This window comes from Argentina anserina, chromosome 4, assembly GCF_933775445.1.
Source record: "Argentina anserina chromosome 4, drPotAnse1.1, whole genome shotgun sequence".
NCBI lineage: Eukaryota > Viridiplantae > Streptophyta > Magnoliopsida > Rosales > Rosaceae > Argentina > Argentina anserina.
The window spans coordinates 26,799,908-26,827,843 of NC_065875.1; the positions used below are offsets into that span (position 1 = coordinate 26,799,908).

The 27,936-nt window shown below is 39.5% G+C and overlaps 4 protein-coding genes across 7 annotated transcripts; 1 reads left to right on the top strand and 3 right to left on the bottom strand.

Moving 5' to 3' along the window:
* LOC126789894 (probable galacturonosyltransferase-like 9) lies at window positions 1–1,791 on the bottom strand. The gene has a single exon (XM_050515969.1). The coding sequence runs from the start codon at window positions 1,486–1,488 to the stop codon at window positions 322–324; it is 1,167 nt and encodes a 388-aa protein (XP_050371926.1). The 5' UTR covers window positions 1,489–1,791; the 3' UTR covers window positions 1–321.
* A 6,998-nt stretch (window positions 1,792–8,789) lies between these two features.
* LOC126789901 (pyruvate dehydrogenase E1 component subunit alpha-1, mitochondrial) lies at window positions 8,790–12,477 on the bottom strand. The gene is made up of 8 exons (XM_050515977.1): window positions 11,658–12,477; window positions 11,490–11,569; window positions 11,220–11,297; window positions 10,468–10,563; window positions 10,291–10,362; window positions 9,990–10,043; window positions 9,790–9,855; window positions 8,790–9,158 (listed from the first exon to the last, which is right to left on the bottom strand). The coding sequence occupies exons 1-8, from the start codon at window positions 12,349–12,351 to the stop codon at window positions 9,114–9,116; spliced, it is 1,185 nt and encodes a 394-aa protein (XP_050371934.1). The 5' UTR covers window positions 12,352–12,477; the 3' UTR covers window positions 8,790–9,113.
* A 1,828-nt stretch (window positions 12,478–14,305) lies between these two features.
* LOC126792625 (DExH-box ATP-dependent RNA helicase DExH15 chloroplastic) lies at window positions 14,306–19,293 on the top strand. The gene is made up of 9 exons (XM_050519058.1): window positions 14,306–14,800; window positions 14,995–15,170; window positions 15,294–15,407; window positions 15,520–15,628; window positions 15,713–15,799; window positions 15,943–16,061; window positions 16,294–16,474; window positions 16,649–19,112; window positions 19,185–19,293. The coding sequence occupies exons 1-8, from the start codon at window positions 14,306–14,308 to the stop codon at window positions 18,887–18,889; spliced, it is 3,522 nt and encodes a 1,173-aa protein (XP_050375015.1). The 3' UTR covers window positions 18,890–19,112; window positions 19,185–19,293.
* LOC126792624 (paired amphipathic helix protein Sin3-like 4) lies at window positions 19,294–27,697 on the bottom strand. Of its 4 annotated transcripts, none has more exons than XM_050519056.1 (25): window positions 27,441–27,697; window positions 27,283–27,327; window positions 27,045–27,182; window positions 26,473–26,649; window positions 26,177–26,363; window positions 25,995–26,093; window positions 25,731–25,898; window positions 25,367–25,631; window positions 24,820–24,956; window positions 24,642–24,717; window positions 24,535–24,564; window positions 24,063–24,349; window positions 23,832–23,986; window positions 23,552–23,679; window positions 23,210–23,464; window positions 22,318–22,995; window positions 22,131–22,201; window positions 21,130–21,783; window positions 20,943–21,043; window positions 20,718–20,856; window positions 20,479–20,631; window positions 20,219–20,382; window positions 20,029–20,140; window positions 19,722–19,896; window positions 19,294–19,566 (listed from the first exon to the last, which is right to left on the bottom strand). In XM_050519056.1, exons 3-24 carry the CDS (start codon window positions 27,116–27,118, stop codon window positions 19,753–19,755), a joined length of 4,254 nt encoding a protein of 1,417 aa, XP_050375013.1. In that variant the 5' UTR covers window positions 27,119–27,182; window positions 27,283–27,327; window positions 27,441–27,697; the 3' UTR covers window positions 19,294–19,566; window positions 19,722–19,752. The 4 variants fall into 4 exon arrangements, with proteins under 4 accessions (XP_050375013.1, XP_050375012.1, XP_050375011.1 ...); XM_050519055.1 differs by having other exon boundaries at window positions 19,294–19,563; window positions 25,307–25,631; XM_050519054.1 differs by having other exon boundaries at window positions 25,307–25,631.
* Between the last annotated feature and the right edge of the window lie 239 nt (window positions 27,698–27,936).

Genomic DNA, 27,936 nt, shown 5'->3' on the forward strand with positions numbered 1-27,936 from the left:
GGAGGCTAAGAAGAGTATGATATTCTCATCCTGAGAGAGACCACCCAACAGATTATACATTTCAATTCACCAAAATGGTTTTGAAGAAAACCCTGAACTGAATCATCTTACACAGCACAAAAGAAAATCCAAGTACAATAGAAACATGATAGTACCCCCCACATGAATTTTCTCTCTTCCTCCTCCTCTAAAGAACCCAATCAATAATCTGTACATGGATCTATCAAAAGAATCACTGAACAAATGTATCAAAAGAACCAAAAAAAAAAGAAAAAAGAATCATAACAACAAAGCAACAACTAATGACTACCATCATCATCATCATGACAAATAGCTTGAAAACCCGATCAATGTAGAAGCAGAAATTGACGAGAAGGATTGATGACGATACTTGGCAATGTTACGATGCTTGTAAAGATCATAAGGCTCCCAAACATGGTCCAAAGGGCAAGCCTTCTTCGCCTCCAATCTCACCCACGGCTTCCCTTTCCCGCTCCAATGCAGCAACGACACCGGCCCCGGATGCAGCGACCTACAGCTCCCTTTCACATTGTCGCCGCCGAGCCCATGTTGGTTCCACCGGTGGTCTATCGCCTCCACATTTCCGGCGAACACCAGCAAAAATGGTGGCAGGGAACCCAGCTCGTAGATTCTTCGCTTCCTCTGTAGCTCCATCCAGTTCTCTATCTTCTTCCTGAAGTTTCCTTCCCGCCATCGGACCAGGTCCATGACCATGACGCCGGTGTTGAAGTAGCAGGGGTTCCGGGTCGAGAAGACCCGGGAGAGGAGCGGGTCGGACCAGAACCCGTCCGTGAAGTACTTTGTGAAGTTGGCGTGGCAATACTCCGGGGCCCCGATGACCCGCGACCCGGTGAGGGAGATGTTCCAGAGCTTGTGAATGTCGTCGACGACTAGGACGTCGGAGTCTAGGTATATCACGCGCTCCACGCACCGCCCGAGAATGTCGCCGAGATAGTTGCGGGCGTAGTTGAGCGGGTTCTCCAGGGCGACCCGGATGGAGGTCGAGATTAAGTTGATCACGGTGTCTTCACGGAAGATGTAGACCTTGAAATTGAGGGAGGGGAAAGTGGATCGGACCAGCTGGGTCAGGACCCGAGGGCTGGCCGGGTCGAACTCCGCCGCGATGAAGTGGAAGAACACGTTCTCCGGGCAAGAAGCGTGCTTCAAGACCGAGTGGACCGCCGCGACGGAGCCGCGGAGGTACTCCGAGTCCAGAGTCATCGCGATGTGGACCAACGACGGGTCGCACGACGACGCCATCTCGCGGCCGAACGACGTCGCGCATTCCTCCCCGTTCCGGTAGTCCGGCGCCTCCGAGAATCTCGACCACGACGAAACACCGTCTCCGGCGGAGGAGGAGTCGAGGGCGCGGGTGGGGAAGGAGCGGATGCCAATGCAGAAGGGGGGGAAGAGGACGGAGAGGCTGAAGAGGAAGGAGACGGCGGCGTATAGCCGGAAAGAGAGCATTGCGGATTTTCAGGGGGTTTCTTTCTCTCTCTCTGTGATTTGAGAGAGAGAGAGGAAGAAATCAAATCCGGATCAGATGAGAATGAGGAAGCCGAAAAAGGGTGAATCGGGTTGCGGGTTTTTGTAGGTGGGGAGGACCGACCCGGATTGGGTTTAGGGAGAGAGAGAGAGAGAGAGAGAGAGAGAGAGAGAGAGAGAGAGTGGAGCACCAATGGTGGTGGGTGGTCTCTGGAAGAGAGTGTGGGTAGAGATAGTTATTATAGGGAGGAGGAAACAAAACAATTAGAAGACAGACGGTTGTGGAGATTTGCGATCTCTCTCTCTCTCTCTCTCTCTCTCTCTCTCTGTATTCTCCATTGAGATTAAAAAGAGGGAAAATAATAAAGGTCACAGATCGAAAATTGCTAGGAAATCGAAACATCACACTGGTGAAAAGGGGAAAGACGGGAAAGCCGAGCAGAGTGGGTGGTGGGGGAAGGGATCAGTGAGGGCGTTATGGACTATTCACTGTTTACTGTCCCTGTCCTCCCATCTCTGCTTTTTTTTGGCTTCCATTAAAACTGTTGCTGCGTGATAAATAGTATCTGTGTTCTTCTGGTTAATCTGAAATGGTAAACGAGATGTAAATTGTTTTATTTATTTATTTATTGAGTGATTAAGAATAGGGGTTGGGTTCTGGTTTTGTTGTAATGGAGAGGTGTGTTCTTGTTTGGTGCTTCTTGTGCGTGATCGATGATACATATGCTTGCCATTCACCTACCACTTCTTCGCTCATTTTTTAAATTGAATGTTTAGCTCTTTAAAAATGCAATCCTTGGCTAAAAAGAAGAAAAAAGAATGATTTACCTACTAGGTATAAGTAATTAGAGAATGTAGCTAATAATTAGATACATGCATGTTATCGGGATATAGATTATTGTGGATTGACTATATTTACTATATTATGATCTACTATTTACAATCAAACTATTAAATCTTATGAGATTTTGTGGTTATAGATCATGATATAACATAAACATATCTCATATTTTGCCATATCTACCTGTAATTCGCTAAATTTCATCTTGTCATGATCTCAGTAAAGTGAGGCATTTAAGTGCAGCAAGCCAGAATGAGGATGGGGGTTTTGAATTTGGATCTGTCGTCTCTCTCATTGATGGGATTTCTCAACTAGCTTCAACAAAATCTGGTGAATGTGAGTGAGTGAGTAGGATCTACTCACTAATTTGACAACCCCAATGTAAAAACGTTAATACTCATTTACTGCGTGATTAAGCTTGTGCCTTAATTTCAATGAAATTAAATATTACTGGGGAGGAGTGGAGCAATTATTTGTAGAGTGAAGAAATTGAAGTGCCAGGTCAGAAGGATTGCAGCAAAAAGAGGAGGAGGAGGACAGCTAAGCAACATGGGCACTTGCCTTTTTTCTTTGGAATACCCTAAATATTCGCTGCCTCCACTAGTGAAATGACAGCTCACTCCCAAACTTTCAAAAACAGAAGAAAAAAGATTAAAAGGGAACTGTAATTTCCAGCTGTTTATTGATGTTGCCCCCGCTGACACTATCAAGGGCAGCCTGGCATTTGAGACTCTGTCCCCATGTGGTCACGTGCCGATCATGTGTAGGAGATACTTGCCACTTCTGTAAAATGGAACTCCGTCTGGAACATTCCACGGCGGCCTTTGGGGCATCGGCTATATATAGTTATATACACATACCATCTTTATCGACTTTGAATTTGTCAAATGAGGCTGATTGTAATTTTCTTTAAGTGAAAACGACACTTAAGTGAGAAATTTGATGTTTAACAGAAATTATTATAAAAAAATTGTTCTTTTTATCATTTATGCTTTTTCATCACAATAATATTTCTATAATACAATTTTAAAATTAAAATTTATGAAAATATATGTATATATATATGCATAAAATATATTTATTTTTAAATTTCAAACTATGTAAGGTAACTAAAATATTTATACTTAGATGAAACTTTTAGTAAGATTATTTTGGTTTTTTTTTTCTGAAATGAAATATTCTTTTATTAGGGTATAATCGATTTAATGAGATATGTAAGGTAACAAATATTATTTTTATTAAAGTATACATATCTTAATTAATACCATATTTAATACAATTATGTTAATATTAATCTTTCTAGTGACAAATATGTCAAGATTCATGATTTTCTTATTGAATTAATTAATACAATTACCATATAGACACCACACACACATACTCATATATATATATATATATATAGTCCCCTTCCAATGAGGGATCCCTTTTTTTTTTTGAAAACAATGGATAACTCATTCACCAACTTTCGATTACATTTTCACATCTCTACCGTTCAACTTTTAGATTATAATGTGTAGATCACCTCTGACAAATTTCAGCCAAAATGGAGGTGTTTAAGGCATTCAAACATGAACAGTTCCGGTTTGACAGATTTGGTGCGTCCATTGTTTTCACCAAGTTTGATACCTTAACAATCATCATTTTGGCTGAAATTTTACAGAGGTGATTTACACATTATACTCTAAAAGTTTAACGTGGAGATTTGAAAATGTAATCGAAAAGTTGGTAAATTAACTATCGCTTTAAAATAGCCAAAAAAAAATTCCCTTCGTGGAAAGACCTATATATATATATATCACCCGCTCGCACACATACACATATATATATCTATATATTTCAAACATATTTTGTATATATTCCATATTTTTTATTACATTTTGAAGAAAAAAATGATATGAACAAGGATAGAATTATATTTTCATTCAAAAATGACATTTTGTGATTATTGTAATTACTGACATGGCAAGGTGACGTGACATGCCAAGTGGGATTACGGCGCCGAATCTGACGTCATATTATGACGCTAAAACATTTTCCTTTCAGAAAAGAATTATCGGTGAGAAAATTTATGAAGATGTAAAGTCAACCATAAAAAACTTAACAAGTTCTTAATTGTATTCTTTGCTTTCTATGATCTGAATATGTTCCTTTCTAACGTTCCCCTTAATATATTCTTTGCTTTTATATAGTTTCAATCAATTAGGTCGACTATATATATACTGACTATCAATAATGACAAAGAAAAAAGCACATGATCGTATGAGGAATTGTGTATATATGAACAAGCAAAACTATATGCTATGTTCATGACACACCAATGAATGTGACAACTTCTAATTAATTAAAAACAATCGTACTTGTCAAAAAAAGAAATATATATGTCTTTGTTATAGTTAGTACGTAAGTGTCTAAACATGTCAATTAATTGTTGCATGATTCTAATTACATACTCGTATTCTTTATCAATAGTTCAATACATATATCATTGATGAATAATTCTCAGTTGAGTGGACGCAAAGAGTAGACAATTCCTTGATTCCATTGTATGTGTTTGGTCAAAATTGAAAGTAGGGATCTTATTGTAGTGAACTTTCCGTCTCCAACAATTATTGTATCAAATGCTTTGCCTCTCTCTCATTTGATTCACTCTCAAGTCTCAAATTGATGCATTCGTGATTTATACGTGTCTAAAGTACCATTACTTGTGTTTCACAAAAAGAAACAATAATAAGGGGATTAAAGTTCTAAAGTCTTCCTTTTAATTAGTTTTAAAAGGGTTAATTAACGACTAAGCAATAACAATCATTGGATTCAGACTATGCACATACAATCTTCAAAGTATATACATGGGAGTGTAGACACTTAATTGATCAGTATATCACTAATGTGTATGAAGTTGAATATGCCATTTATTTCGACGTCGTATCTAACAAATTTATTTCGGGCAGATTTGCTAAGATCGATCATATGAACAAGATTATAAAAGAGGTACCTTTACTTTGGTGCATTTGTATGCAGAACACAAGATAATATTGTTGCAATTTATATATGTATATGCCCTAACTCTATAAACTCATCAAATAAGCTAGTTGGTTAGACGGTTCAACCAATTGCTTTGTCATGATGTTAACACTAAAAAAAGAGGTAGTTAGCGAAGCTCTTGGAAAATTACAAATGCTCATCAGTAGCTAGCTATTTGGTTGTTGAAGCCCTCTCATGGCTTAACAAGTTGATTATGTATATATCCCACTGAATTTTCTAACGGATCGGATAGTGTGAGTCCTCTTGAATTATGAACCACCACCAACAACAGCAGCAATAAGAAAAGGTTAGTTGGTGAATCGATCTGTAGTCACTCAAATCCATTGAAAATTTGAAATTGTAATACAACTTTTGCAAAGACATATCCTTGGCAAAAGAATGAACTAGAGATAAAAATCGACATATAAATTGGTCGGTCATCCGTGATCCGTGAACTCTCCAACAACAAAGCGCTGTCCATCCAACTTTTAATAATGATGAACATATACTGTATAATTATATTACGTACGGATTCAGGTGAGAAAATTAAGAATTTTACTATGGCAATTGGTATATATTTAGAATTTTAGATTCCTGCAGGAAGCTATCAACTTGTATTAGTTTATAGAACCCAGAAGTTTTAGAAATACAGATATGTCTGGCAATGCTATCAATGTACGTAGTAAAATATCACTAGCTTGCGGTAATAGTTGACGAATAGATCAAAACTGTAACCACTTTAGCTTCTTGAAACTAGGTTTCGAAAACCGCTGCGAAGATGAAATTAATATGTTTCCATTCAACACCAGAACATTAGGTCATATATAATTTGTAATTGTACGATCTTTTTAATTGATAATATTAGACATCAATTTCTCCCACATTTATCGTAGCCTTTGTTTCGTTATTGTGGCTATTCACCCGCAAAACGAATCGAATAATTTTCATAAAATTGGACAGACAAATCCAAGAAGATCGATCCTGTTTGTTCATCTCTCTTATGATAGAAGCCACAGAAAGGGAATTAGTGCCTTAAAGTTTTTTTTTTTTAGGTGAAGGAGGTCAGAAATTAGTGCCTTAAAGTTAGAACAAGAAATAAAAGAACACACAGGTGACCCTTTTTCTGGTTTCGGAACGTGATTCCTTTCCATGCATCCTTCTCTTCCCTATCTGGCACTCTACATAGCAACAAAGATTAGCGTCAAACTTAGCTGCTAAAAGCCTAACAGCACCAATATTATAAACCCAAAACCGATCAGAATGTCTGCTAATTGGGAAGAATCAGACGGTGAGGATCAGAGGATTGGCTGTACGTCAGAAATCCTTGTGGAAACTCATGAGCTTATAAACCCGATCGCTAATCTCAAGAGTACGTAGCAGAAGTAATATGATAGTAACCCGCCTGCATGCATGCACGTGTGGGTTAATTACTTCATCTTAATCACAGAGCAGGAGATTAATTAACTTTTAACCTCGCAAAACAAAGCGAGATTAGTAACAGTAATAGAGAAGGGTGGGGAATAAAGAGAGGGGGAATGGGATGGTGGGAAGTTGGACGTCGGGTCGGGTCGGGTCGGCATTGGATTCTCTGGTTAAATTTGAGTGACGCCACCACCACTAAGGAGCAGTGGCTGCAGAGAGAGCTAACACAGAGGTCCACGCACGACTCTGACGCCGGGGGGTGCAATTTTAACGTCGGTGCTGTTTGTTTCCATTCACGTGTTTTGATGCATATCACTGTATTCCAAAAAAACCCATATATATATATATATAATTCGATGGCGTTTTCAACATGGGGTACACGTGGACCGATTCTAAACAGGGGGACTAATTGCGATTGTTCTGTCTGCAATAATGTTGTCAAATCATCACTCTTTTACCGTATATAGTTTCTTCTGAGTATCGAAGCTGTGATTAGTTTGTCACATACATAACGTTATGGAAATATTATTATGTGTTCTGGAGATATTTATTATGTGTTTGATAGATATTTATAGCATTGAATTGTTTAGAATCGTTACTTTAGATTATTGGATAAAATACATCATAAAGAATTTGACATCAAATAGTAATTTCATTTAATTATCTAGATAGTGTTCGTAAGCGTCAATTTTGAGCATTGTAGATCACTTCAATTCCTTGATAGACTATCGTGTCACATGACTTAACTCTTATCTCCATACGGATTCAGATAATTTTTATCAAATATGATATAGTGAAGTTATTAATTTTAAGTCAGTCGCAATTATGTTTGGTCTTATACTATTTAGAATCGTACGTTTATTAGATGAAATACGTTCAGATTCTAATATTAAACTTCAATACATTTGATTTTCTAGATATCACTCATAATTTGTTGCGTACTCTGCTGATCGAGTCAATTCAAAGCTCAAAGCACTATTTTTTGTTTGGTCTGAACAATTCAAAGCACTATATAGTACGTTTCAATGCTTCATTTTCTAGGGGTGGTGGTTGTGTTGCATGGCTTAACTCTATACGAATAATACGACAGAGTTGTGTGTGATTACGATCCCTCTATCACCCGTGAAACAAGCGTGTTTCATGTCTAGGTTGAGATAAGCTGAAGCAACACAGTTTGCATATGATTTCGTTTTTTTTTTGTTCTTTGAGCTAGCTCTATCTTTATCTCTGTGACGGAGGATAGTGATATGCATCCATTAATGGAGGTTACGTAAGAGGAATTGGAAGCTTTTCTGGTTTGGGAAGAACAAGTAGCGGTGAGCGATGGTGGTACATGTCGATCGATGGAATTGACTCAATCTCTTAATCTGGTTGTCCCTTTCTGGCTTTGCATGGGTCACACTCACATGAGTATGAAAGTTGCCACGCATATGCAAACTTGTACCACCGACAGTATATAGGACACACGTACGACGTCGTTCCTTATTATAAGTAGCACCGTAACAGAGATAATTATTATGTGTTCAGAACTCCTCTATCAAACTGGTCATTAAATTACTTCCCCGTCATTCTTTCTGAAGCCCAGCCCTTGTTTACATAAGATCAGATTTGATTCAAAAACATTGTTTTGGTGCTTTTCCTCGTTCACACTCAATAACAATGTACACTGCAACTTTGAAATCTAATTTATAAGTTCGATCACGGAGAATGCCTGCAACTACATAGGTTCGAACTCTAATGTGTTGATTCTTGTTAGATCAAAAGCAGCTGACTACTTTTCATTGCTATGATTTTGTACAAGGTTCTTGGGTCGAGGTTGGTAGTTTTTATTGAGGCATGTAATTGGGTAACATGCACAACTTTGGGCAAAAATGTAAGCTATGGACAACCACTGCCTTTAATATTCATGCCCGAGTGAAAAGCTTTAGAGACAACTACATAATAATAACAAAAACCATCTAAAATTTGATACTCAAACGGAATTGACTTGACTGAAGACAAAGATAATAACAGGAAATCAATTTTGTCAATCCCCTAAATGTGACTGGTGGTAAATATTTCGAGGCCAAACCCAACAATGTAAGAAGTACGTCTCGCATCCCGAGAACATGTACATGGCCAGAAGGCAAAATTTCCACCTAAGTATTAGGGAGAAGAATCAATATCCTATACAAGAGGATGACATATCGAATATAACCAAGATGAGATGGCAAATCTTGACTCTAACCATTTATTGTTTTTGTTTTCAAGGATAACTGGAAGGCGCAATCCAGTTGAGAGAATGTGTTACTGGTTATCTGCAACAACTTCCGCTTTCAACTCATGGAAGAACGGCTCTGAGTTCTTTCCTATCAGGTCCAAATGACTGCAGTCAAAAGAATAAACAATAATCATTATCAGTAAAAACAACATAGTTGCAAATCATAGTTGGTAAACGATTTAAAAAAAAGAACTTTTAGCTGCAGTTGCAGCTTGCTAAGTAACAGTAAACAATTGCTAGTCATTATATGTGAGTTAAGGAACCAATTTGAAATTGTTGAATAAAACAAGTCGTGGATTTATACATACGAGTGATACGACTATATAGAAGAAATGACTTTTGAACCTGACTGCAATAAACTGAACTCAACATAAAGAAGCGGTAAATGCACATCCGTTCTTGATCATTATATTTCTGTAAGAGGCTAATACTGGAACTGAATTACACTCCCCCCCCCCCTCTAGGGTGTAAAACCAACTAGACATTGACAAGCATAAGATGATCAAAAATCTTTTATAGTTTCAAGTTTATATTACCAACGATGAAAGCAACTTATAATTTAGAAGGCTTATCAATGGTAGTGACATATAATATGTGACACATTGAGCACTGATATTCATCCAAAAGCAGCAGTCTCAGCTAAAAATCTATAGCCTGCATTTGCTGCTCATGATGACTAACTGTAAACTAAGGTGTCAGTGGCTGTTAGAGTCTAAGTGAGGGAGATAAATATTACCTCTACTCCAAAGCCTTTTTTATACACATTAGTGAAAAGTTCCGAGGTTTCTGGCATCGGGCTTTCCTGGAAACATAACAAAACCAAACATCAGAAATGAGTGAACAAAATATATGATTATGAAAGACAGATACATCCATATCAGAGATCAGCAAAAAGGAACTACTGAAATCAAATAAGTAGCAAATCAATCTTCGTACTTTGGCTTGAGCAATGGCTTCATCAACTTCTTTTCTCACTTCCTTCTCAATATCCTGAAAAGAAAACCATAAAATCACGAGCAGACATTCAGTTTTCTTCAAGCGGCTAAATTCCAACTAAAACCCCATTTTACGATTTCCTTGTGGCATATAAGCTGAAGAGCGATGCTCCAGCAAGATATGAAATAAGGACGTGACCAAATGATCTATATTAAGACCTCGACATATGAACCAGGCTTATACCAACTTAATATTCAAAGAAAGATTGATGAATAATCCACCCATCTTGAAAATAAATTACCTTCAGCTCCTTCTCAGTCGCTATATCATGAGCAAATATCAACTTTTTTATTCTTTCAATTGGATCACGCTCCTAGAAATCACATCAGCAGGAAAAATTAGAGAGGATACATATTAGAAGTCCTTGATATAATCCCCATTACCAAGCAATGAAATAGTTACATCAGCAAAATCAAACCTGTCTCACGCCAGAGATCTCATCACGTGTACGATAGGTGCTCCCAGGATCAGACATGGAGTGACCGTGGTACCTGTAAGTATCCATTTCAAGAATCTGAAAGCCAAAAATAGAGTTTGTAAGACTAACTATTTTCATTTTTTTTTAATGTAAGTATTGTCAATGCCTCAATAACTTGCTGGTTTGGACCAGCAACATTGGAAAGCTTTGTCTGACCAAAAATGCACAGAACCTGATAACTTCCAACTAAATTTGCCAAGATATCTGATCTATTCGCTGCTCACATCGTAGCCTTTGTCAAGATTCTAAAATTGTACTTGCAAAGTTCTTAAACATCAATGTTTCTTTTCAAGAATAAGGGAAGACATTTTCCTATCTAAATGGTATAAAACTTAGACACAATTTACACCCTCTGCATTGCCATCAAATTTATTTTCCTCGGGTGTAAAAGTTTAGGAGTTGTGATGGAGCAGAAATGCAAGTCATCCCACTGTGGTTATAGTGCTACATGCAAGTCAACCGATCGTAGTTAGTGTTACATGTCCTTTGCAGACTCTTAACATCACAATACAACTAGTCTCGCACAAAAAGTCACCGAACCAACCTACACTGCATGTTTTACTATAATTGTGGGCTTATCAACTAAACTGACGAAGATACAATGTGCGGCATTAATACTAAAGGCACCGATGCTAGCAGTCATAAGACCAGGAAACTTCAAACATTATATCAAAGTAACAAAAGAAACTCACAATAGGTCCATTCTTCAAAGCATGCTCCTTAGCAAACTTGCATGCCTGTTTCACAGCAAACACATCCATGCCATCTACCTGTTCCAAAGTCAAAAATTGTTCACCAAAAACATTAGCGAGCGGAACAAAATTACATGTCACACTAAAATAACTTCAGCAAACTCTTCTGAACTGTGGACTCAACAATCCGTGATTATTAAGTCAACCAATGACATGTACATTAAAGCAGTGAAAACTACATGAAACAAGTAAAGCAGTGTTCAATCGGACCTTCAAGCCAGGAACATAATCTCCACGCTTGTAATAAGCCGGACTCTTAGCAGCTCTCCACTCTGCAGTTCCCATTCCATCTGCATAAAGTAATACAAATGTCAGTCATTCCCGAAAACAATGCATTTAAAAGTCACACAAACGAAGCCAAGAGAATTGATCACTTACAGTGATTATTCTCACAGACCAAAATCGCAGGCAAGTCCCAAAGCGCAGAGATGTTAAGCGCCTCGAAAAGCTGCCCCTGATTGGCAGCACCGTCACCGTAAAGCGCAAACGTCACCGTTTCATCCTTGGAGTACTTCTGCGCAAAGGCAAGGCCACATCCGAGAGGAACCTGAGCTCCGACGATGCCGTGGCCGCCGTAAAACCCGGCGTCCTTCTTGTAAAAGTGCATAGATCCTCCTTTGCCCTTGGAGCAGCCGCCCTGGCGGCCCATGAGCTCGGAGAAGATCTGGACTAAGGTGCCGCCGCGGCCGAGGAAGGTGCAGTGGTCGCGGTAGGCGGTGATGATGCAGTCCTTCTTGGTAATTGCGGCCTCCATGCCGATGGCGACGGCCTCCTGGCCGTCGTAGAGGTGGCAGAAGCCGCGGATGAGCTTGGCCTTGTAGAGAGAGTCGGCGGCGATCTCCATGCGGCGCATGAGGGCCATGTCGCGGAAAAAGGTCATGAGTTCGGCGGCGGAGGTGTCGAGGGTGCGGGAGGGGACGTCGCAGACGTGGGAGGTGAAGGGGAGGGAGGTCTCGATGGTGATCGGGGAGGAGTCGGAGGAGGAGAGGGAGCGGCGGAGGGAGAGGGCGGAGGCGAGGGGCTTGAGGAGGGTGGATCCGGCGGAGGAGGAGGAGAGGCGGGAGAGAGCCATGGCGGTGGGATTGGATCGGAGCTGTGGAAGGAGTGAGATCGGTGGAGGAGGAGGGTTTGTGTGAAGGAGGAGTGAGGGGTTTGGTGAGAGAGGTGAAGCCAAATGGGTTAGGGAAAATGTTTTTTTAGTATTATCAGTCTCATTTGGCTTACTGATCTGGCGGCCTGATTTATCTGACTTTTATTCTTCTTCTCAATTTTTTGGCCCAAAATTTGTTTCATTTATGAACGAATCTCATTTTCTACAAAAATGTGGGCTACAAAGTTCTATCCATCGCTCATTCAATCACATCTATTGTGGCTCGATGGTAGAGTCGTAAGACGTGATATACGGTTAAACGTGGGGTCGATTAACTTATTTATGTCATTTTTGTTGTTAAATTTATAATCAGGTCGAATACGAAAAGAGTGAGACAAGATTATAATACGTAAATAAAAATGTAAAATATTAAATTTTTCTTTCGGTATTAATGATTGAAATGTAAATTCGAAAATGATTAAAGTTGACTTGGAATATATTTATCTGAAATTGGCCAAGATCATAAAAAATACAACTTGCTCGATGGAAAAAGAAAAGGGTAAGTGCAGACATTTGAATATAATACTCGGTACCAGTGTCTGCATTTGAGATTTGGAGCATCATTTGATTACAGAATTGTTTGGTGGGAGTAAGCAAAGATGTGCTGCGTGTTGTTTGGTGGTTGCATATATATAATATTGCCCAAAGGGCGCTAATGAGCAACAAACGCACCCTGCCCCTTCACGTTTTATAATGCAAAGGAGCGACAAACGCATAATCCCCTTTTAATGACCTTTTGCTTTCGGGCTAGTGTTGTGTTCCTTGGTAACTTTGAGTATGAGTGTATGACTTCAAATTGTGAAAGCTTATATGTAGTCCCACCGTATCGGGCGCCAAATTGTGAAGCTTATGTGCACAGGCGGATCTGGACCCCGAGCTCAGCGAATTATACCATTCTAGTTTAAATTTTGTTTTTTGCTGGGTAAAAATTTCAGATCTCTTGGCTTTGGCTTTTGTTATTGTAGTTGTGGGCCAGGTGGGGTTTCATCTGTGGTAGATATTGAAGTTTATCTTTGTTAATGGTGGAATGGAGTGGTCGTGCGGTCGTGCCTTATATCATATATGCATAAAGAGAGAAACTAGGTGATATATGAAGAAAATAAACTCAGTGCTTACTGTTATAGCACATTGGGTTCAAAATTTGCATCCATATATTATTTGTTATTTTTCTTTTCTATCTCTAGTTTTCTATTTTTAGTACTAATTTATAATAATTTTACATATATACATAACATTTTTTTCTCTCGAATAGAGAATTTACATACTTCAATTTTTCCACTCATCTAACTTTCAGACTCTAGATCAGCCACTGTTTATGTGGAGTCTCATTGTATCGGGCGTGAAGCAAATTTGTTAGTAGATGCCATAGCTAATACTAGTTGAACTAATGGTTTTTTGTTGTAGTGTTTTTTGTTAGAATTAATATTGATTGCTTCAAATGCTTTCTAATCTGTGTCGAAATATTATGTCAAAGCATTTAATTTCTCTGGAACTAAGAAAAAATTAAAATTAAAATTCTAATTAGCGGTGGCATGATTTGAACCTAAATATCAGAGATTCTCACCCCAAGCCTCTTACTAATTCGACTACCACATTTCCTGTTATATAAAAGAAATGTGATCCCATATATAAAGTACTAATTAGTGAGATGGTGCCACAAATTTTGAAGTAATGGTGGCCCAAACTTTGACATAAAAATGAAGCCCAAGCGCTTGGCCGTAGAATAGACAGCTGTGTACTGAAAACATATTCGTATTCGAGATTTTTTCCTACGCAAAACGACGACGTGGCGTTGGATTGGATATTTTTTCGCGCATGATTTTTCCAAACGATAAATACGGAGTTAGGTAGATTTGGCCCAAAAATCTCTCCCGCCATGGAGACCTTGTCTATCCTCTCACCCTCTCACACTTTCTTCACGCGCCTCCTCTCTCTCCAACCCTCACCTCCTCCCTTACTCCACCACCTCACCCAAACCCTAGGTTTCTGCTGCCCCAAGCCACCTCCCCCGAATCTCCTCCGATTCCGAGTCACCTTCCAGTCCCCGAGCTCCGCCTACGCCTCGAAGTCTCAGCTCTCCGACGCCGACGACGATGAGGAGGAGGAAGACGAGGAGTTCGAAGAGGAGGAGGACGACGACGAAGACGTCGCGGCCGACGAGTACGATGATATTTCCGGCGATATGTCCGACGGCTTCGAACAAAGCGACGACGAAGTTGAAACGGAGCCGGAGCCGGCGATTCGCGCCGACGAGGAGTTCCGGTGGCAGAGAGTGGAGAAGCTCTGCGAGGACGTCAAAAATTTCGGCGAGGAAATGATTGACGACGCCGCGCTCGCTTCTCTCTACGATTTTCGCATCGATAAATTTCAGGTGATGATTTGATTAATACTAATCACATTTGTGATTATATGAATCAATTTGTATATTATTTACTGATTTTGTGGCTAAAAATCTATATGATTATCGAATAGATAAGTTTCAGGTGGTGTTTGATTATATGAATCAGTTTGTATATTATGTACTGATTTTGAGCTACGAATCTATTGGTCAATCAATTTGGATAGAGATTAGCTATACAAGCATTCTTGAGAGGCTCATCAGTAGTTGTATCAGCGCCGACGAGTAGTGGAAAGACTTTGATAGCTGAAGCTGCTGCTGTGGCAACTGTGGCCAGGGGAAGGAGATTGTTCTACACGACGCCGCTTAAGGCCTTGTCCAATCAGAAGTTTCGCGAATTTCGGTATGTGAATCATGTCTTATATTGCTATGTGAAGTTGCTCACTGTTACTGTGGTTGCAATGTGGTGATGTAATTGTAAAGGCAGTAGGGGATTTGAATTAGCTGAATGTTGCTGTGATTTCAGTGAAACGTTTGGTGAAGATAATGTTGGTCTTCTTACGGGAGATTCGGCAGTAAACAAAGATGCTCAGGTTTTGATTATGACCACGGAGATTTTGCGCAACATGTTGTATCAGAGGTATGTTTGGGGAATCCACAGTAACTTTGATTTGTCACTGCAGCAGTAGTATAGATATTAACGATGTCAACTTTCCGGTTCTGCCACTGAGTGTGTTTGTTTCTTAGTGCAGCGTTGGAATGGCTTCTGCTCGGGACTCTCTTTTTCACGTTGATGTAATAGTCTTGGATGAAGTGCATTATCTAAGTGACATATCTCGGGGTACAGTGTGGGAAGAAATTGTAAGTGCAATTTGTTGCCATCATACCTGTTGTACTGCCATTAATGTCATAACATCAGTAGTGTTAATGTTTGTGATATTTCAGGTTATTTATTCCCCAAAAGCGGTTCAGCTCATATGTTTGTCTGCAACAGTTGCTAATCCAGATGAATTGGCCGGTTGGATTGGTCAGGTACTTCGGTCTTACATGATTTATCTGCATAGACGAAAACTGTGAAACATGGGCACTTCGTATTATACTTATTTTGTCTAGTTTTACATTTTATTATGAGGAGATATAACAGTTAATTGAATTCTCCTTCATCCTGTTTCTAGATTCATGGTAAAACTGAATTGGTAACTTCAACAAAGCGTCCAGTACCATTGACTTGGCATTTTTCAACGAAGACCTCTTTATTACCACTTCTTGATAAGACAGGAAAACACATGAATAGGTAATGTTTCTTTTCATTCTCCTTTCTAGAAATTTGTTGTTGAGCTGCTGTCTGAAATAAATAAAAAATAGAAATGCTTAAAGCCAGTTGTTTGATCTTATTATTGTACCGATATTAGCTTCTCAATGTTTTCCTAATGAAATGTTTGTTTCGTACTGAACTTGTTGTACTTTTTTCCTTTGAAAATCTGGGGGAACATCAATGATATTAACATTTTCATTAAATGGAACAGGAGGTTGTCAGTCAATTATATGCAACTTAATGCTCCTCCAACAAAATCTTATAAAGATGATGGTTCTAGAAGGAGAAATTCAAGAAGACGGAATAGGGAGACGAGCTATGATGACAGTACTGGTAACATGTCTAGACGGCCACTTTCAAAGAATGACATCAACTTAATATACCGGTCACAAGTATGATTTCTGCATCAATCTTTTGAGACACAGACACATTACAAAAATTGCTTTCTTTTTCCTTGGAAACACTGATTACTTAGGTTTTGTTATGTTTCTACCTGTGATATCAATGTTCCTGCAATAATTGACCAATCATTCTAACCATATCGTATTGTTTGCCTTTCTTTTTAGGTGCCTCAAGTTACTGATACATTATGGCACCTTAAGTCTAAGGATATGCTACCAGCATTATGGTTTATTTTTAGCAGGAAGGGTTGTGATGCCGCCGTTCAGTACATTGAAGATTGCAACCTTTTGGACGACTATGAAGCAAGTGAGGTCGACTTAGCGCTGAAGAGGTTCCGCATTAAGTATCCGGATGCTATCAGGGAGAGTGCAGTAAAGGGGTTACTGCGTGGGGTTGCTGCCCATCATGCTGGATGTCTACCTTTATGGAAATCATTCATAGAAGAGCTATTTCAGCGTGGTCTTGTTAAGGTTGTATTTGCTACAGAAACACTCGCAGCTGGAATAAATATGCCTGCTAGGACAGCCATTATTGCATCCCTCAGCAAAAGGAGTGACAGTGGACGTACCTTATTGAGCTCAAACGAACTACTTCAAATGGCCGGGCGTGCTGGACGTAGAGGCACAGATGACAAGGGTCATGTAGTGCTTATCCAGAATCCATACGAGGGTGCTGAAGCTGGTTGCAAGGTCCTTTTTGCTGGACTTGAACCTCTGGTGTCACAGTTTACTGCTTCATATGGAATGGTGTTAAATCTTCTTGCCGGTTCGAAAGTTACTCGTAGGTCAAATGAATCAGATGAAACAAAAGCTTCCCTATCTGGGCGAACTTTGGACGAAGCTAGAAAGCTAGTTGAACAAAGTTTTGGAAACTATGTTGGCAGCAATGTTATGCTTGCTGCAAAAGAGGAGCTCGCTAGAATTGAGAAAGAAATAGAGATGCTGACTATGGATATTAGCGATGACGCCATTGATAGAAAAAGCAGGAAGCTCCTGACTGGACCAGCATACAAGGAGATTGCCAATCTACAGGAAGAATTACGGGCAGAGAAACGCATAAGGGCTGAACTCCGAAAGAGAATGGAATCTGAGAAGCTTTCTTCACTACGACCGTTATTAAAGGAGTGTGAAAATGGGCAGTTACCGTTTTTGTGCTTGCAGTATAAAGATTCCGAAGGAGTTCAGCACTCTATTCCAGCTGTTTATTTGGGGAAGGTTGAGTCACTCAGTGGCTCAAAGCTTAAGAATTTGGTTTCGGTGGATGATTCTTTTGCATTAAACGCAGTAGCAGCAGAGTCTGAGCCAACTTCAGTTTTTGAACCATCTTATTATGCAGCTCTTGGCTCAGATAATTCTTGGTACCTATTTACAGAAAAGTGGATCAAAACGATTTATAAGACGGGCTTTCCAAATGTTGCTTTAGCTCAAGGAGATTCTTTGCCTCGGGAAATAATGAGCATGCTTCTTGATAAAACAGAAATGAAGTGGGAGAAGCTTGCGGAGTCCAATCTTGGTGGTTTTTGGGGCATGGAAGGATCTCTTGAGACATGGTCTTGGAGTTTAAATGTTCCAGTCTTGAATAGTCTTTCTGAACATGATGAGCTTTTACACAAGTCAGAAACATTTAATCGCGCTGTAGAGCGTTACAAAGAACAAAGAAGTAAAGTTTCACGTCTGAAGAAAAAGATATCGCGCACACAAGGCTTCAGAGAATATAAGAAGATCATCGACATGGCCAACTTTACGGAGGAGAAGATTAAGCGCCTGAAGGGCAGATCAAGACGTCTGACCAATCGGATAGAGCAGATTGAACCATCTGGTTGGAAAGAGTTCTTGCAGATCAGCAATGTCATACACGAAACTCGGGCGTTAGATATTAACACTCATACGATTTTCCCACTTGGTGAAACTGCAGCAGCAATCCGAGGAGAAAACGAACTGTGGCTTGCCATGGTTCTTCGGAATAAGATCTTATTAAGTTTAAAGCCTACTGAACTTGCTGCCGTGTGTGCGAGTCTAGTATCTGAAGGGATCAAAATTCGGCCTTGGAAAAATAACAGCTATATCTATGAACCATCAAGTACAGTAGTTGACGTTGTGAGCTTCCTGGATGAGCAAAGAAGCACTTTTTTACAGCTTCAAGAAAAGCATGGGGTAAATAAGCCATGCTATTTGGATACCCAGTTTGCAGGCATGGTTGAAGCCTGGGTTTCTGGGTTAACTTGGAGGGAGATCATGATGGATTGTGCCATGGACGAGGGAGATTTAGCCCGCCTTCTACGGCGAACTATTGATCTGCTGGTGCAAATTCCCAAGTTGCCTGATATCGACCCCGTCTTGCAGAGCAATGCAAAGACGGCGTCGAATATCATGGACCGTCCTCCGATAAGTGAGTTAGCTGGTTGATTCGCATTATATTCTAACAAAAAGACATCAATATGTAAACCAGAATTCATGAATTCATCATTATGCCTATTTTTTGGCCTATTGGCCATCCCAACAATGATGGTGGTAGTTTACAAGGGAAAATGTGTAGTATTTTGAAGAGCAATGAAAATCTATTCAGGGCTTCCAGTTTCCGAGAATAAGACTCCAAACATCTCTGAGGAAGGCGGTAAAAAAAGAGAGGGTAATATCATCGCCTTATCTCCCATGTCTTTCATTTTTCAACTTGTAAACTGATTTTTTTTGTGAATTACAGGATGTCATATACTGCGGCTTTTCGACCCGTTCAAGGCAGGCATAAGATCAGAGCCAGCAGGCCATTTTGATGACCGATGCATACAAGAAAAGTAAAAATGCACAAGAACAAAAGATAAGGTTACCAAAAATGATTGATGAATTAAATGAGCATCTGAAGTTTACAACACAAATTACCTTCTATTTACAAGAATGCGGCTCAAAACGCCGACTGAAAGTATATACTACTTTCGAGCCATATCTCCCTCTCCTCATTTCTTTATTTTGGCCGGAGAGGCGGAAAATATGATAATACAAAATAATTCCACAAAGCTTGTTTTGGCTCAGCACCTCGATTTTTCCAGATCTCCGGCACTGGTGCATACAATGCGTTCAAATTGCTACTGGGGAACCGAAAGATGTTGCACATAGTTAGAGCTCAACACAAAAATTTCGGCATTTTATACACGAGTTGACTCTTCATATACACTAATAATGTGTCTACTACAAGTCCAGAAATTAGCATTAATAACACAAATAGAACTAGACAAAGGCATACCTTATATACTTGACGGTCAAAAGAAGGCAAATTACGAGCCAGAGAGCAATTGGTGAAACCGCTCTACTCTACTTGAACCACTAGACCTAGCTTGATTATAATAGCAAGAACTGTTCGAAATTTTTCTTCTCCTTGTCCGAAACAAATAGTCCTCTGTATCTAAAACATATGATACCTGCAACAATATAAACTCAAATGGATTAACAGACGTGCAAACATATAAAGAGAACATACTCCAAAGGCTCCATTTAATGCAAATGTAAATTGATTGAGCACCACAATCCACCACTGTTCATTAATGGAGTACCTTGGATGAATGACAAGCTATTTTACACTCCAGACCATTGGCGACTTTAAGTCCTTCCATGGCCTGACAAATAGCAGACAGATCGTCACTACTCGAATATTTGCGTTTGTTCCTGTAAAGATGGAGCTAGCATTATTAATCATGACCACTTGACTTCCAAAACTTGACATGCTAAACTACAGACAAATACCTCTTCAAGAAGATCCCAGACTTCTCTTTTTTGTCAGGAAGAACGGTGAGAAAATCATTGTGCAGATAAGCAGAAAAATTGGGGTCCATAGAAACAGCTGTCATTTCAGGCTTATCATTCCCATAATCCATGAGCTGAATAGACACACGGGTTGGTGAAGAAAACTGCAAAGAAACAAATCATGACAATGTATTCAGGACACAGCTGGAATCTTTGATCCTACACATTATATGTAAACATCAAAGTGACTAAAGACGTACACATTCTATGCGATAAATGTTCTCATCATGAAGAAGAACGCGGGCATTTTCGTGATACACTACATCCACGAATCTTCCTGATTTTCTAGATTTTTCAAATGCATAAAGTTGGACGAGTTTATTATCCATCTCATCAGCAGCAACTGTTTGGAGCTGAAAACAAGTACATGAAGCAGAAGATTTAGGGTGAAAAAAAAAAAGCAACTTGAAGAAGTATAAGATTCAGCAAACAAGCTCACCTGTTTAACAAGCTTGTATATCAGCTTGTCTAATGTGAAAAGAAGATATGACTGAGTCCCAATGATTGCTCGACAATCATCCTCAAATTTTGTGTTGTCAGAAGATCCGTCGAGTAAATTGTAAAGTGCATTCATGAATCTGTACCACATCATAAAAAATCAAGAAATATATACTGATGACTTCACAGTTGCAGAGAATAAGGTAAAGAAGAGCAAAGTCCCTACCTAGCATACAAATCAGTAGTGTTTGTATCATTTGATGCCCGCCATTTCTTCTCTGCTGATGACGAGTTAATCTTTGCTGATTGTATTCTCTCATATAGTGTCTGTGAAATTAGGTGAGGAATCAGATACTTCTCCAAATAAGTATTTGTAAGAAAAATATTGTTGTATGTGATAAAATGACCCTTACTTGGTGAAGCCTAAAGAGTACATAGAAGGAATCGTTTCCATAGAAAATCCTAGAGTCCTTCTCTTTGTCAAGTAAAGCTGGGGGCACACGTTTAGCAAGAGGCTTTACAGTAAGTAGAAAACGCTCCGAGTGCGGTAAAGATGTTCCATCTCCTTCATCATCATGGGCATCGGCCGTCCCTTCAGCTTCACCTTCACTCTCGGCCTTAGCATCATGCTCATCATTGTCCCCATCTTCCTCTCGCTCTTCTCGAGAACATTCCTCTCCCTCACCAGATTCACTCCCAGAGACCTCACCATTCTCAGAACCATTTTCACTATCCTCTGATGATCTATGAGCACTTTCCTCGCCTTCATCATCAGCGTCAGCCTCATTTTCTCCACCTGCGTCTCCACCACATATTTCTTCCTCCCCATGTCTGCCTTTAGGTTGCCTGCCAGACACACCATCCTTTTTTGGTTTTTTAACAGCCTCTGAACCGGCTTCTCTATAGTTTGCAAAATTATCCTCCTCAAAATCTCCATTTGGAGATATTTCGCCTTCTTCTCTTTCAATCTTAAACTGTCTAGCAGACGCTTCCACATATCTGTGGCCTTTAATGCCTTCTGTGATTGCTCCATTTGAGGATATAACGGGACTAGTAGAACCATCACCCTGTGAGATCAGCAGGTAACATTAAAATCTTTAGCATGTAGTCACTATGAAAATTCAGGCCAAGAAAACAACTGGCAAACGGTTCATATTGCCAAGTCAACCCAAAGCCCAAAGCAGGACTGACATTAGACGCTAACATACAGTGGGTTTAAAAGTTCATATCTCTGTACCAACAGCAAAGACACTCTACAGAGTTAAATATGCTTTAAACGCCCTTTAAACATCACAAACTAAACTATTAAACTGTTTTTTTAAATTAGTTTCACCATTGGTAACAGGGGTAACATCCCATAAACTAATATAAAACCAGGCCTGTTCAAAAATGAGTTTTACACTGTTAATAATACCTGTAGTGAAGGTAACTCAAGCCCACCCTCAACAGTGCCATTTCCAGGTCCGGAAGGAGTAGGGTTAAGGCCTACAACAACAGCAAAAAGTATATCGAAGTCAATTCATAAAGAAAAGTAACAATAAGAGAAAAAAAACAGTATGGCAAGAGATAATATATCAGGTAAATTTAAACAATCTACAAACCTGATGAGTTTTCCGCATTAGTTCGTCCATTATTTTGCTCCAAGCCAGTAGCAAGTGATGCATTAGAATTGACCAATCGTTCTTTAAGATTGTCTTGTTTGCTAACTCCGGACATTTCATCAGCTGTAGATGCATTACTTTGCACTTTACCTTGCTGAGATGTATTACATGTAGCATGATCGATTTCATGAGAACTTTCTTCTTTGAGCCCATTAGCTCCATTTACTGTCCAAGCTCTGGCAGAGCTTGATTGCTCAGGTTGAATGCTTTCATCTCCATTTCCTGAAGTATTTAACTGTTTGGAATTTGCTGCAGTAGCCCCCCCATCTGGACTATCATCACTCTCTCCCCCACTCACCGCACCATTTTTGTCAGCATCAGTTTTTGCCTTCACAACATCTTCAGTATCTTCTGCAACCGGAGGCCGGGGAGGAACACCAAGCACTGGCTCAAGGAAGGTTGTCCATATCTTCAGTACTTTGTCCAATTGTTCAGTTGTGCAAACTTCTCCACAAGAATATTTGATGAGTTGATACAGATCTTCATGGATGTCTGGATCAGGGTACTCGAATTCCAAATTTGGAATAAGAGGTCGTCTATTTCCAGCAGCAATAGCAAGAAGAACATCATCTTCCTTCCGCTTCTTCTCACTCATCTCTTTAATCTCCGCCAACAAGGCTGCAAATATTGTCCCAGCCGAGGAAGAGACGCAAGAATTAAGTTCCAAAGAGAAAAGAGTAATTGCAAACCAACAAAGACAGCAGCTTTTCAACATTCTAAACAGAAATGGAAGACCAAGTCTGCTTTACTAATAAAAAGCCATAATAGATAACAAGAAACTCAAGTATCACAATCCGTACACATAGCAGAGTATCACAATTCCAGTAGTTACCTTTGGTGCTTAAACTCTTTGAGTCCTGTTGCCTGAAGTAGAAACTACGATGATCAAGTGACTTGTGATAGTTCTTGGCATATATATCAGCCCAGACTTTGTTAAAATCAGAGCGACACCTTGCCCACTCTTCTTGCTTTTGCTTCAAGCGTGTTAATATAACAGGCAAAGCTAGTGAAGCATTTTTCTTCAACACATCCATCACATCAAGCCCGTGGTCACCATATAATCGCTCAACACACCTTAGATTCAGATCTAGACCAAAAAAAAAGGACAATCAGAAATTGAAACCAGATCACATATGAAAACAGGTAATCCTCAATTCAGTTCATCCAAATAAACCTGTGAAGTATTCTTCTACACGGATTGGATTCTCAGTTTTAATGGTATTGTTGTTGATCTTTTCTAATAGTTCTTCAACACGCTTGGTTGTTACATTCACAGACTCTAATAGCATATCTAATTCAAACCTGAGAAGAAAACCATTAAGATACATTAGTATAAACCATACATGCAAGTGGTACTGCAAAAGAGAGAAGGGGGGAAAAAGGGTAATGCCAATGAACTGAATAGAGAGATAAATAAGTGATAACGAACATAAATAATGAAATTTGAGACAAACCTATCATCTTCACACCGAAACAGGCTCTCTTCATACTGGTTTTTGCGCATGTGTTTGAAAGAATAATCCTCACTTCCAGAAGTAACAGACACCCAATGGTCATTAAGTACTTCAGAACCAAGCTCTGTTCTTTGGCTAGCAGAAGGTATTGGATACTGCATAACATTACAGAGATCAGTAAAACATCAAAAATGAAAGAGTAAATGTAAGGGGGAGAAAAACAACGCGTACATTCTTTGGCAGAAGACGATAGCTTGGAGTGCAACGCTCACAATTAGAGAGATCGAGCTCATTAATAGGTTTTGACAGATATTTCTCCTTACTGGAAAATATAGACATCTTCTGGCCTCCGATTTCTTTATTTCCAAAGGCACCATTTCTATCAGGCCTATCCCTTTCTCGATTTTCACGCTCTCTTTCTTTAACCATGTCATCCCTTTCACGATCCCTATCTCTATCTCTATCCTTATCATCTACCTTCACTGATTTTGGTACATTGCCTTCATTCCACAAAGATTCTGCGATGAATTGTAATATTTAGTGATGATTTGTAAGAATAGTGATCAAGCCCAGAAATCAATGCAATCACAAATCCAAAGGATAAGTAATTTGTATAACAAAAAAGGTCTGAGCCAATGCGATAACTAAGAGAATGATCTAACTTATATGTATAACAAAAAGGAAACAAATCATTTTTACGTACTTTTACTCATGACACCGGCAAGGAACCCATCTGCAGGACAGGACTCAATTAGATACAATATTAATCACAGTAGATAGAGCCATTAAAAGAATTGAATAGAACTTCACCTTTCTTCTCACAACAGGACAAAAATTCATTGAATCCGTCCATAAGATCAGGATATTTTCCCAGTAAATCACGCACCTAGAAGTGGAAATATCTCTACAAGTTAGTGACAGTACTTTGAAATATGTCTGTAAAAATAGGAGTTAGAAACAATTAATAAAAATTACATGGATGTCTTACCAGTGACTGCAATTCAGCTCGGGTTATAATTTCCTTGCTATAAATATGAAGGCACTTCAAAAACTCCTGGTAATCATCAGGATTCCGTAACTTTTCCTTCACCTTCTCACAGAAGGCACTCTCCGAGCCATATATGCCTGACATGGCATGCCATGCAATAAGTAATTGAAGATCAATACAACAACAAGACCAACAGACACATAAATTCAACCATAAAAAAAAAGTGTATCTTTAAGCGGCCAATAAAAAAGAAGAGTAGAGAACTAAACTACACTTTGACACTGAAAGAAGGCTTATATAACGCACACATAGCAACGATCAGCACTCAAAGGTCTGAGGGCATTAACACTATGTTTGTACTCAGAATGGAAAGAGAGGAGCTTTCTTGATAGAAAATTGGTTTTAGTGCATTAATTTTTTTTATCAGGCAGAAAACCCATTTTCAACACGGCCATGTAAACCAGTTCAGAAACATCACAATCCTCACTTTTTGTAGAATAAGATGATGAAATGAGATGTGCTCCAAGATTTTCGACGTCTTCCCCACCTTGATGCAATTGCTCAGTAGCCAAGTCTTCATTCCTACGAGTAGATTTTCGTTTGTGTGGAAAACGCTGCATGTTGAAATCCCTACTGCCATCATGGTCAAAATCTCTTTCTTCTCGTCTTTCTCTGTCTTCTCTCCTCTCCCTTTCCTTTTCGCCACGCCTCCTTTGCTCTTTCTCAGCTTTCATCATAGCTCTATCATGGTCCGGTTCAGGACGGTCAACACTTAGATCATGTTCAGGGTAAGAACCAACGGGCCTTTCTTTCTGGCAACAGCACATGTAGCATATGTTAAAAACAAATTGATGAAAGTACAACACAGAGAGAGAGAGAGAGAGAGAGAGGAACCCAAAGTAGAAATAGACCTTGTCAACATGCATTTGCCGCATAGGGAGCATGGCAGAGCTCCTATCACGAAGCATCGAGTTTCTTTGAGATGGAGCAAACTGGGTCGAGGCTGTTGCTGAATTATCAGGTAAAAAGTGAGTAAACTCCACAAGTAAGTCTGCATGGTCTCGGAAAAGTGCTGAGACCTGAAACAAGTAAGATGCATTTCTGAAAACATTAGTGTCTGAAAAAGACAGAGTGAAGAAAACACTTGTATAAAAAAACAAAGTACTACAACAAACCTCCTGGTAAACTTCTGCAATCGACTTGCTTTCCTTTCGGTACATATTCAGAATGTCTAGAAAGGATTTATAAACATGATCATCATGTTGAAATCGCGTCTGCAGGAAAGGAATTCATCAGATTAAACGAAACTTTTAAGGAAACCTGTAACCTCGAATTAAGCTATGAAATAATGTCCCACCTTAATCTTGTTGACAAAACTAATAGCTTCTTCAAATTCAACAGGCTTCTTTGGAGGAGGTTGTTCTTCATCGAGAGGGAGAGTGATCTCATATCCCTTTGGCAAGAAGGTATTGAAACCTAATATAAGGTCTCGATGCCCTATAAATAAATCCTTCACTCTCTGTATCACCCCCGCGGTATCAACTCTACAATCAACACATCAAAACATTATAAGGACATGCGAGAATATGTTACTCCCCCTGCGTGAATACAATAACCTGAAAAAACTAACAAAAGCATGTTAATTGTCTTAACCTTTGAGCTTTGAAGTCTTTCATAACTTCAAGAAAGTCTTCATACTTTTCCTTGTTGTTTTCAAATATCTCCTTCACCGCCTTTAGATATGACAAGGCGTCATTCGTTGTTAGTTTCTGGGAAGCTGTTGGTGTCTGTGTCGTCATCGTCTGAGGCATCATCTGGGGCTGCCCCGACCTTCAGCAACCAAAAAAAACATCACAAATTAGTCAATGTGCACATATCTCATAACAAGAAGTAAGTAATGCCTGCAAACACAACCGGATTTCTCCTCACTCCACAACTCCGACACGTAAACTTCTGTGACCTCTATACAAAACACTAATTTCTCTTACCAAGCCAAACAGAAACAAATGAAACGATTTTAAATTAACCTAAACCTATACTGAACTAGATTAACAGCTACAGTGAGTGATAATCATTTTAATTTTCGACGAATTAAAAATCAAAACCATCACACAAACAGTCAATCACAACCGAATCAAGCCATAATCTCACTCTCATTAACAAATTAACCACAACACACACACACACAAAATCAAAAGCAAAAAAAAAATCAGAGAAACTCTTACGGCTCTCCACGAGAAGTAACCACGGGCCGTTTAACTTGCGAGCTTATATAACCGTCGTCTCGAGACCTCTTCATCTTCAACCTTCTCGAAACCTCTCAAATCATGCCTCCGGCTCCGATTTCAAACCCGAACCGATTCCTACCAAAATCAAACCCGCTCATTCAAACCACGAAGCAGATCTAAAATCCGAGACTAAAACAAACAAAAAATTTCACCGCAGAAAAAAAAAATCTCATACCTCAAAATTCCAATCCCTCAGCTCCGAGCAGAGATCACCGAAGTCCTAACCGCAAAAGCAGAAACAGTCTCGTCAATTTCAAATTCCTTTTACTTGGAGACAAAGCAATGCTAGCTGAAAATTCACAGAGAGAAAAAAAAATCGCAGTGAGGAATTACCGAGCAGGATCGTTGAGTCGTCGAATTAGGCTAAGTCTTCCTTCTTCTTCTTCTTCTTCTTCAACTGGAAGAAATGGACGAGAAAGCTGTGACGATTATGGTGATGATGCTTCTTCTGAGGTGTGAGCGATTATGGTTGAGACTAGAGAAGAAGGTGAAGAAGAAGAAGAAGAGCCAGAAAGGATTTATGAAACTTTTTCACCTTACGTTTTTTCTCTTCTTCATAAACCAGAAAACGCAGAGAGAGAGAGAGAGAGGGAGAGAGAGTTTTACAAAAATGTGGTTTATATAATGTTACCACCAAAGATGTGTGTAAATATACACTGGCAGAAAATTGTGAGCGAGGAGTAATTTTACGGTTTTGTCCCCCGGTCACATTTTGCTTTGGAGTTACCGGTTAACGGCGGTTGGGCTACGCACTGTGGAACAGTGGAGAAGTTAAATTAGGGTTTTGTCCACACTGGCGTGGTGAATCGGAGGAAGGGGATTGGTGGTG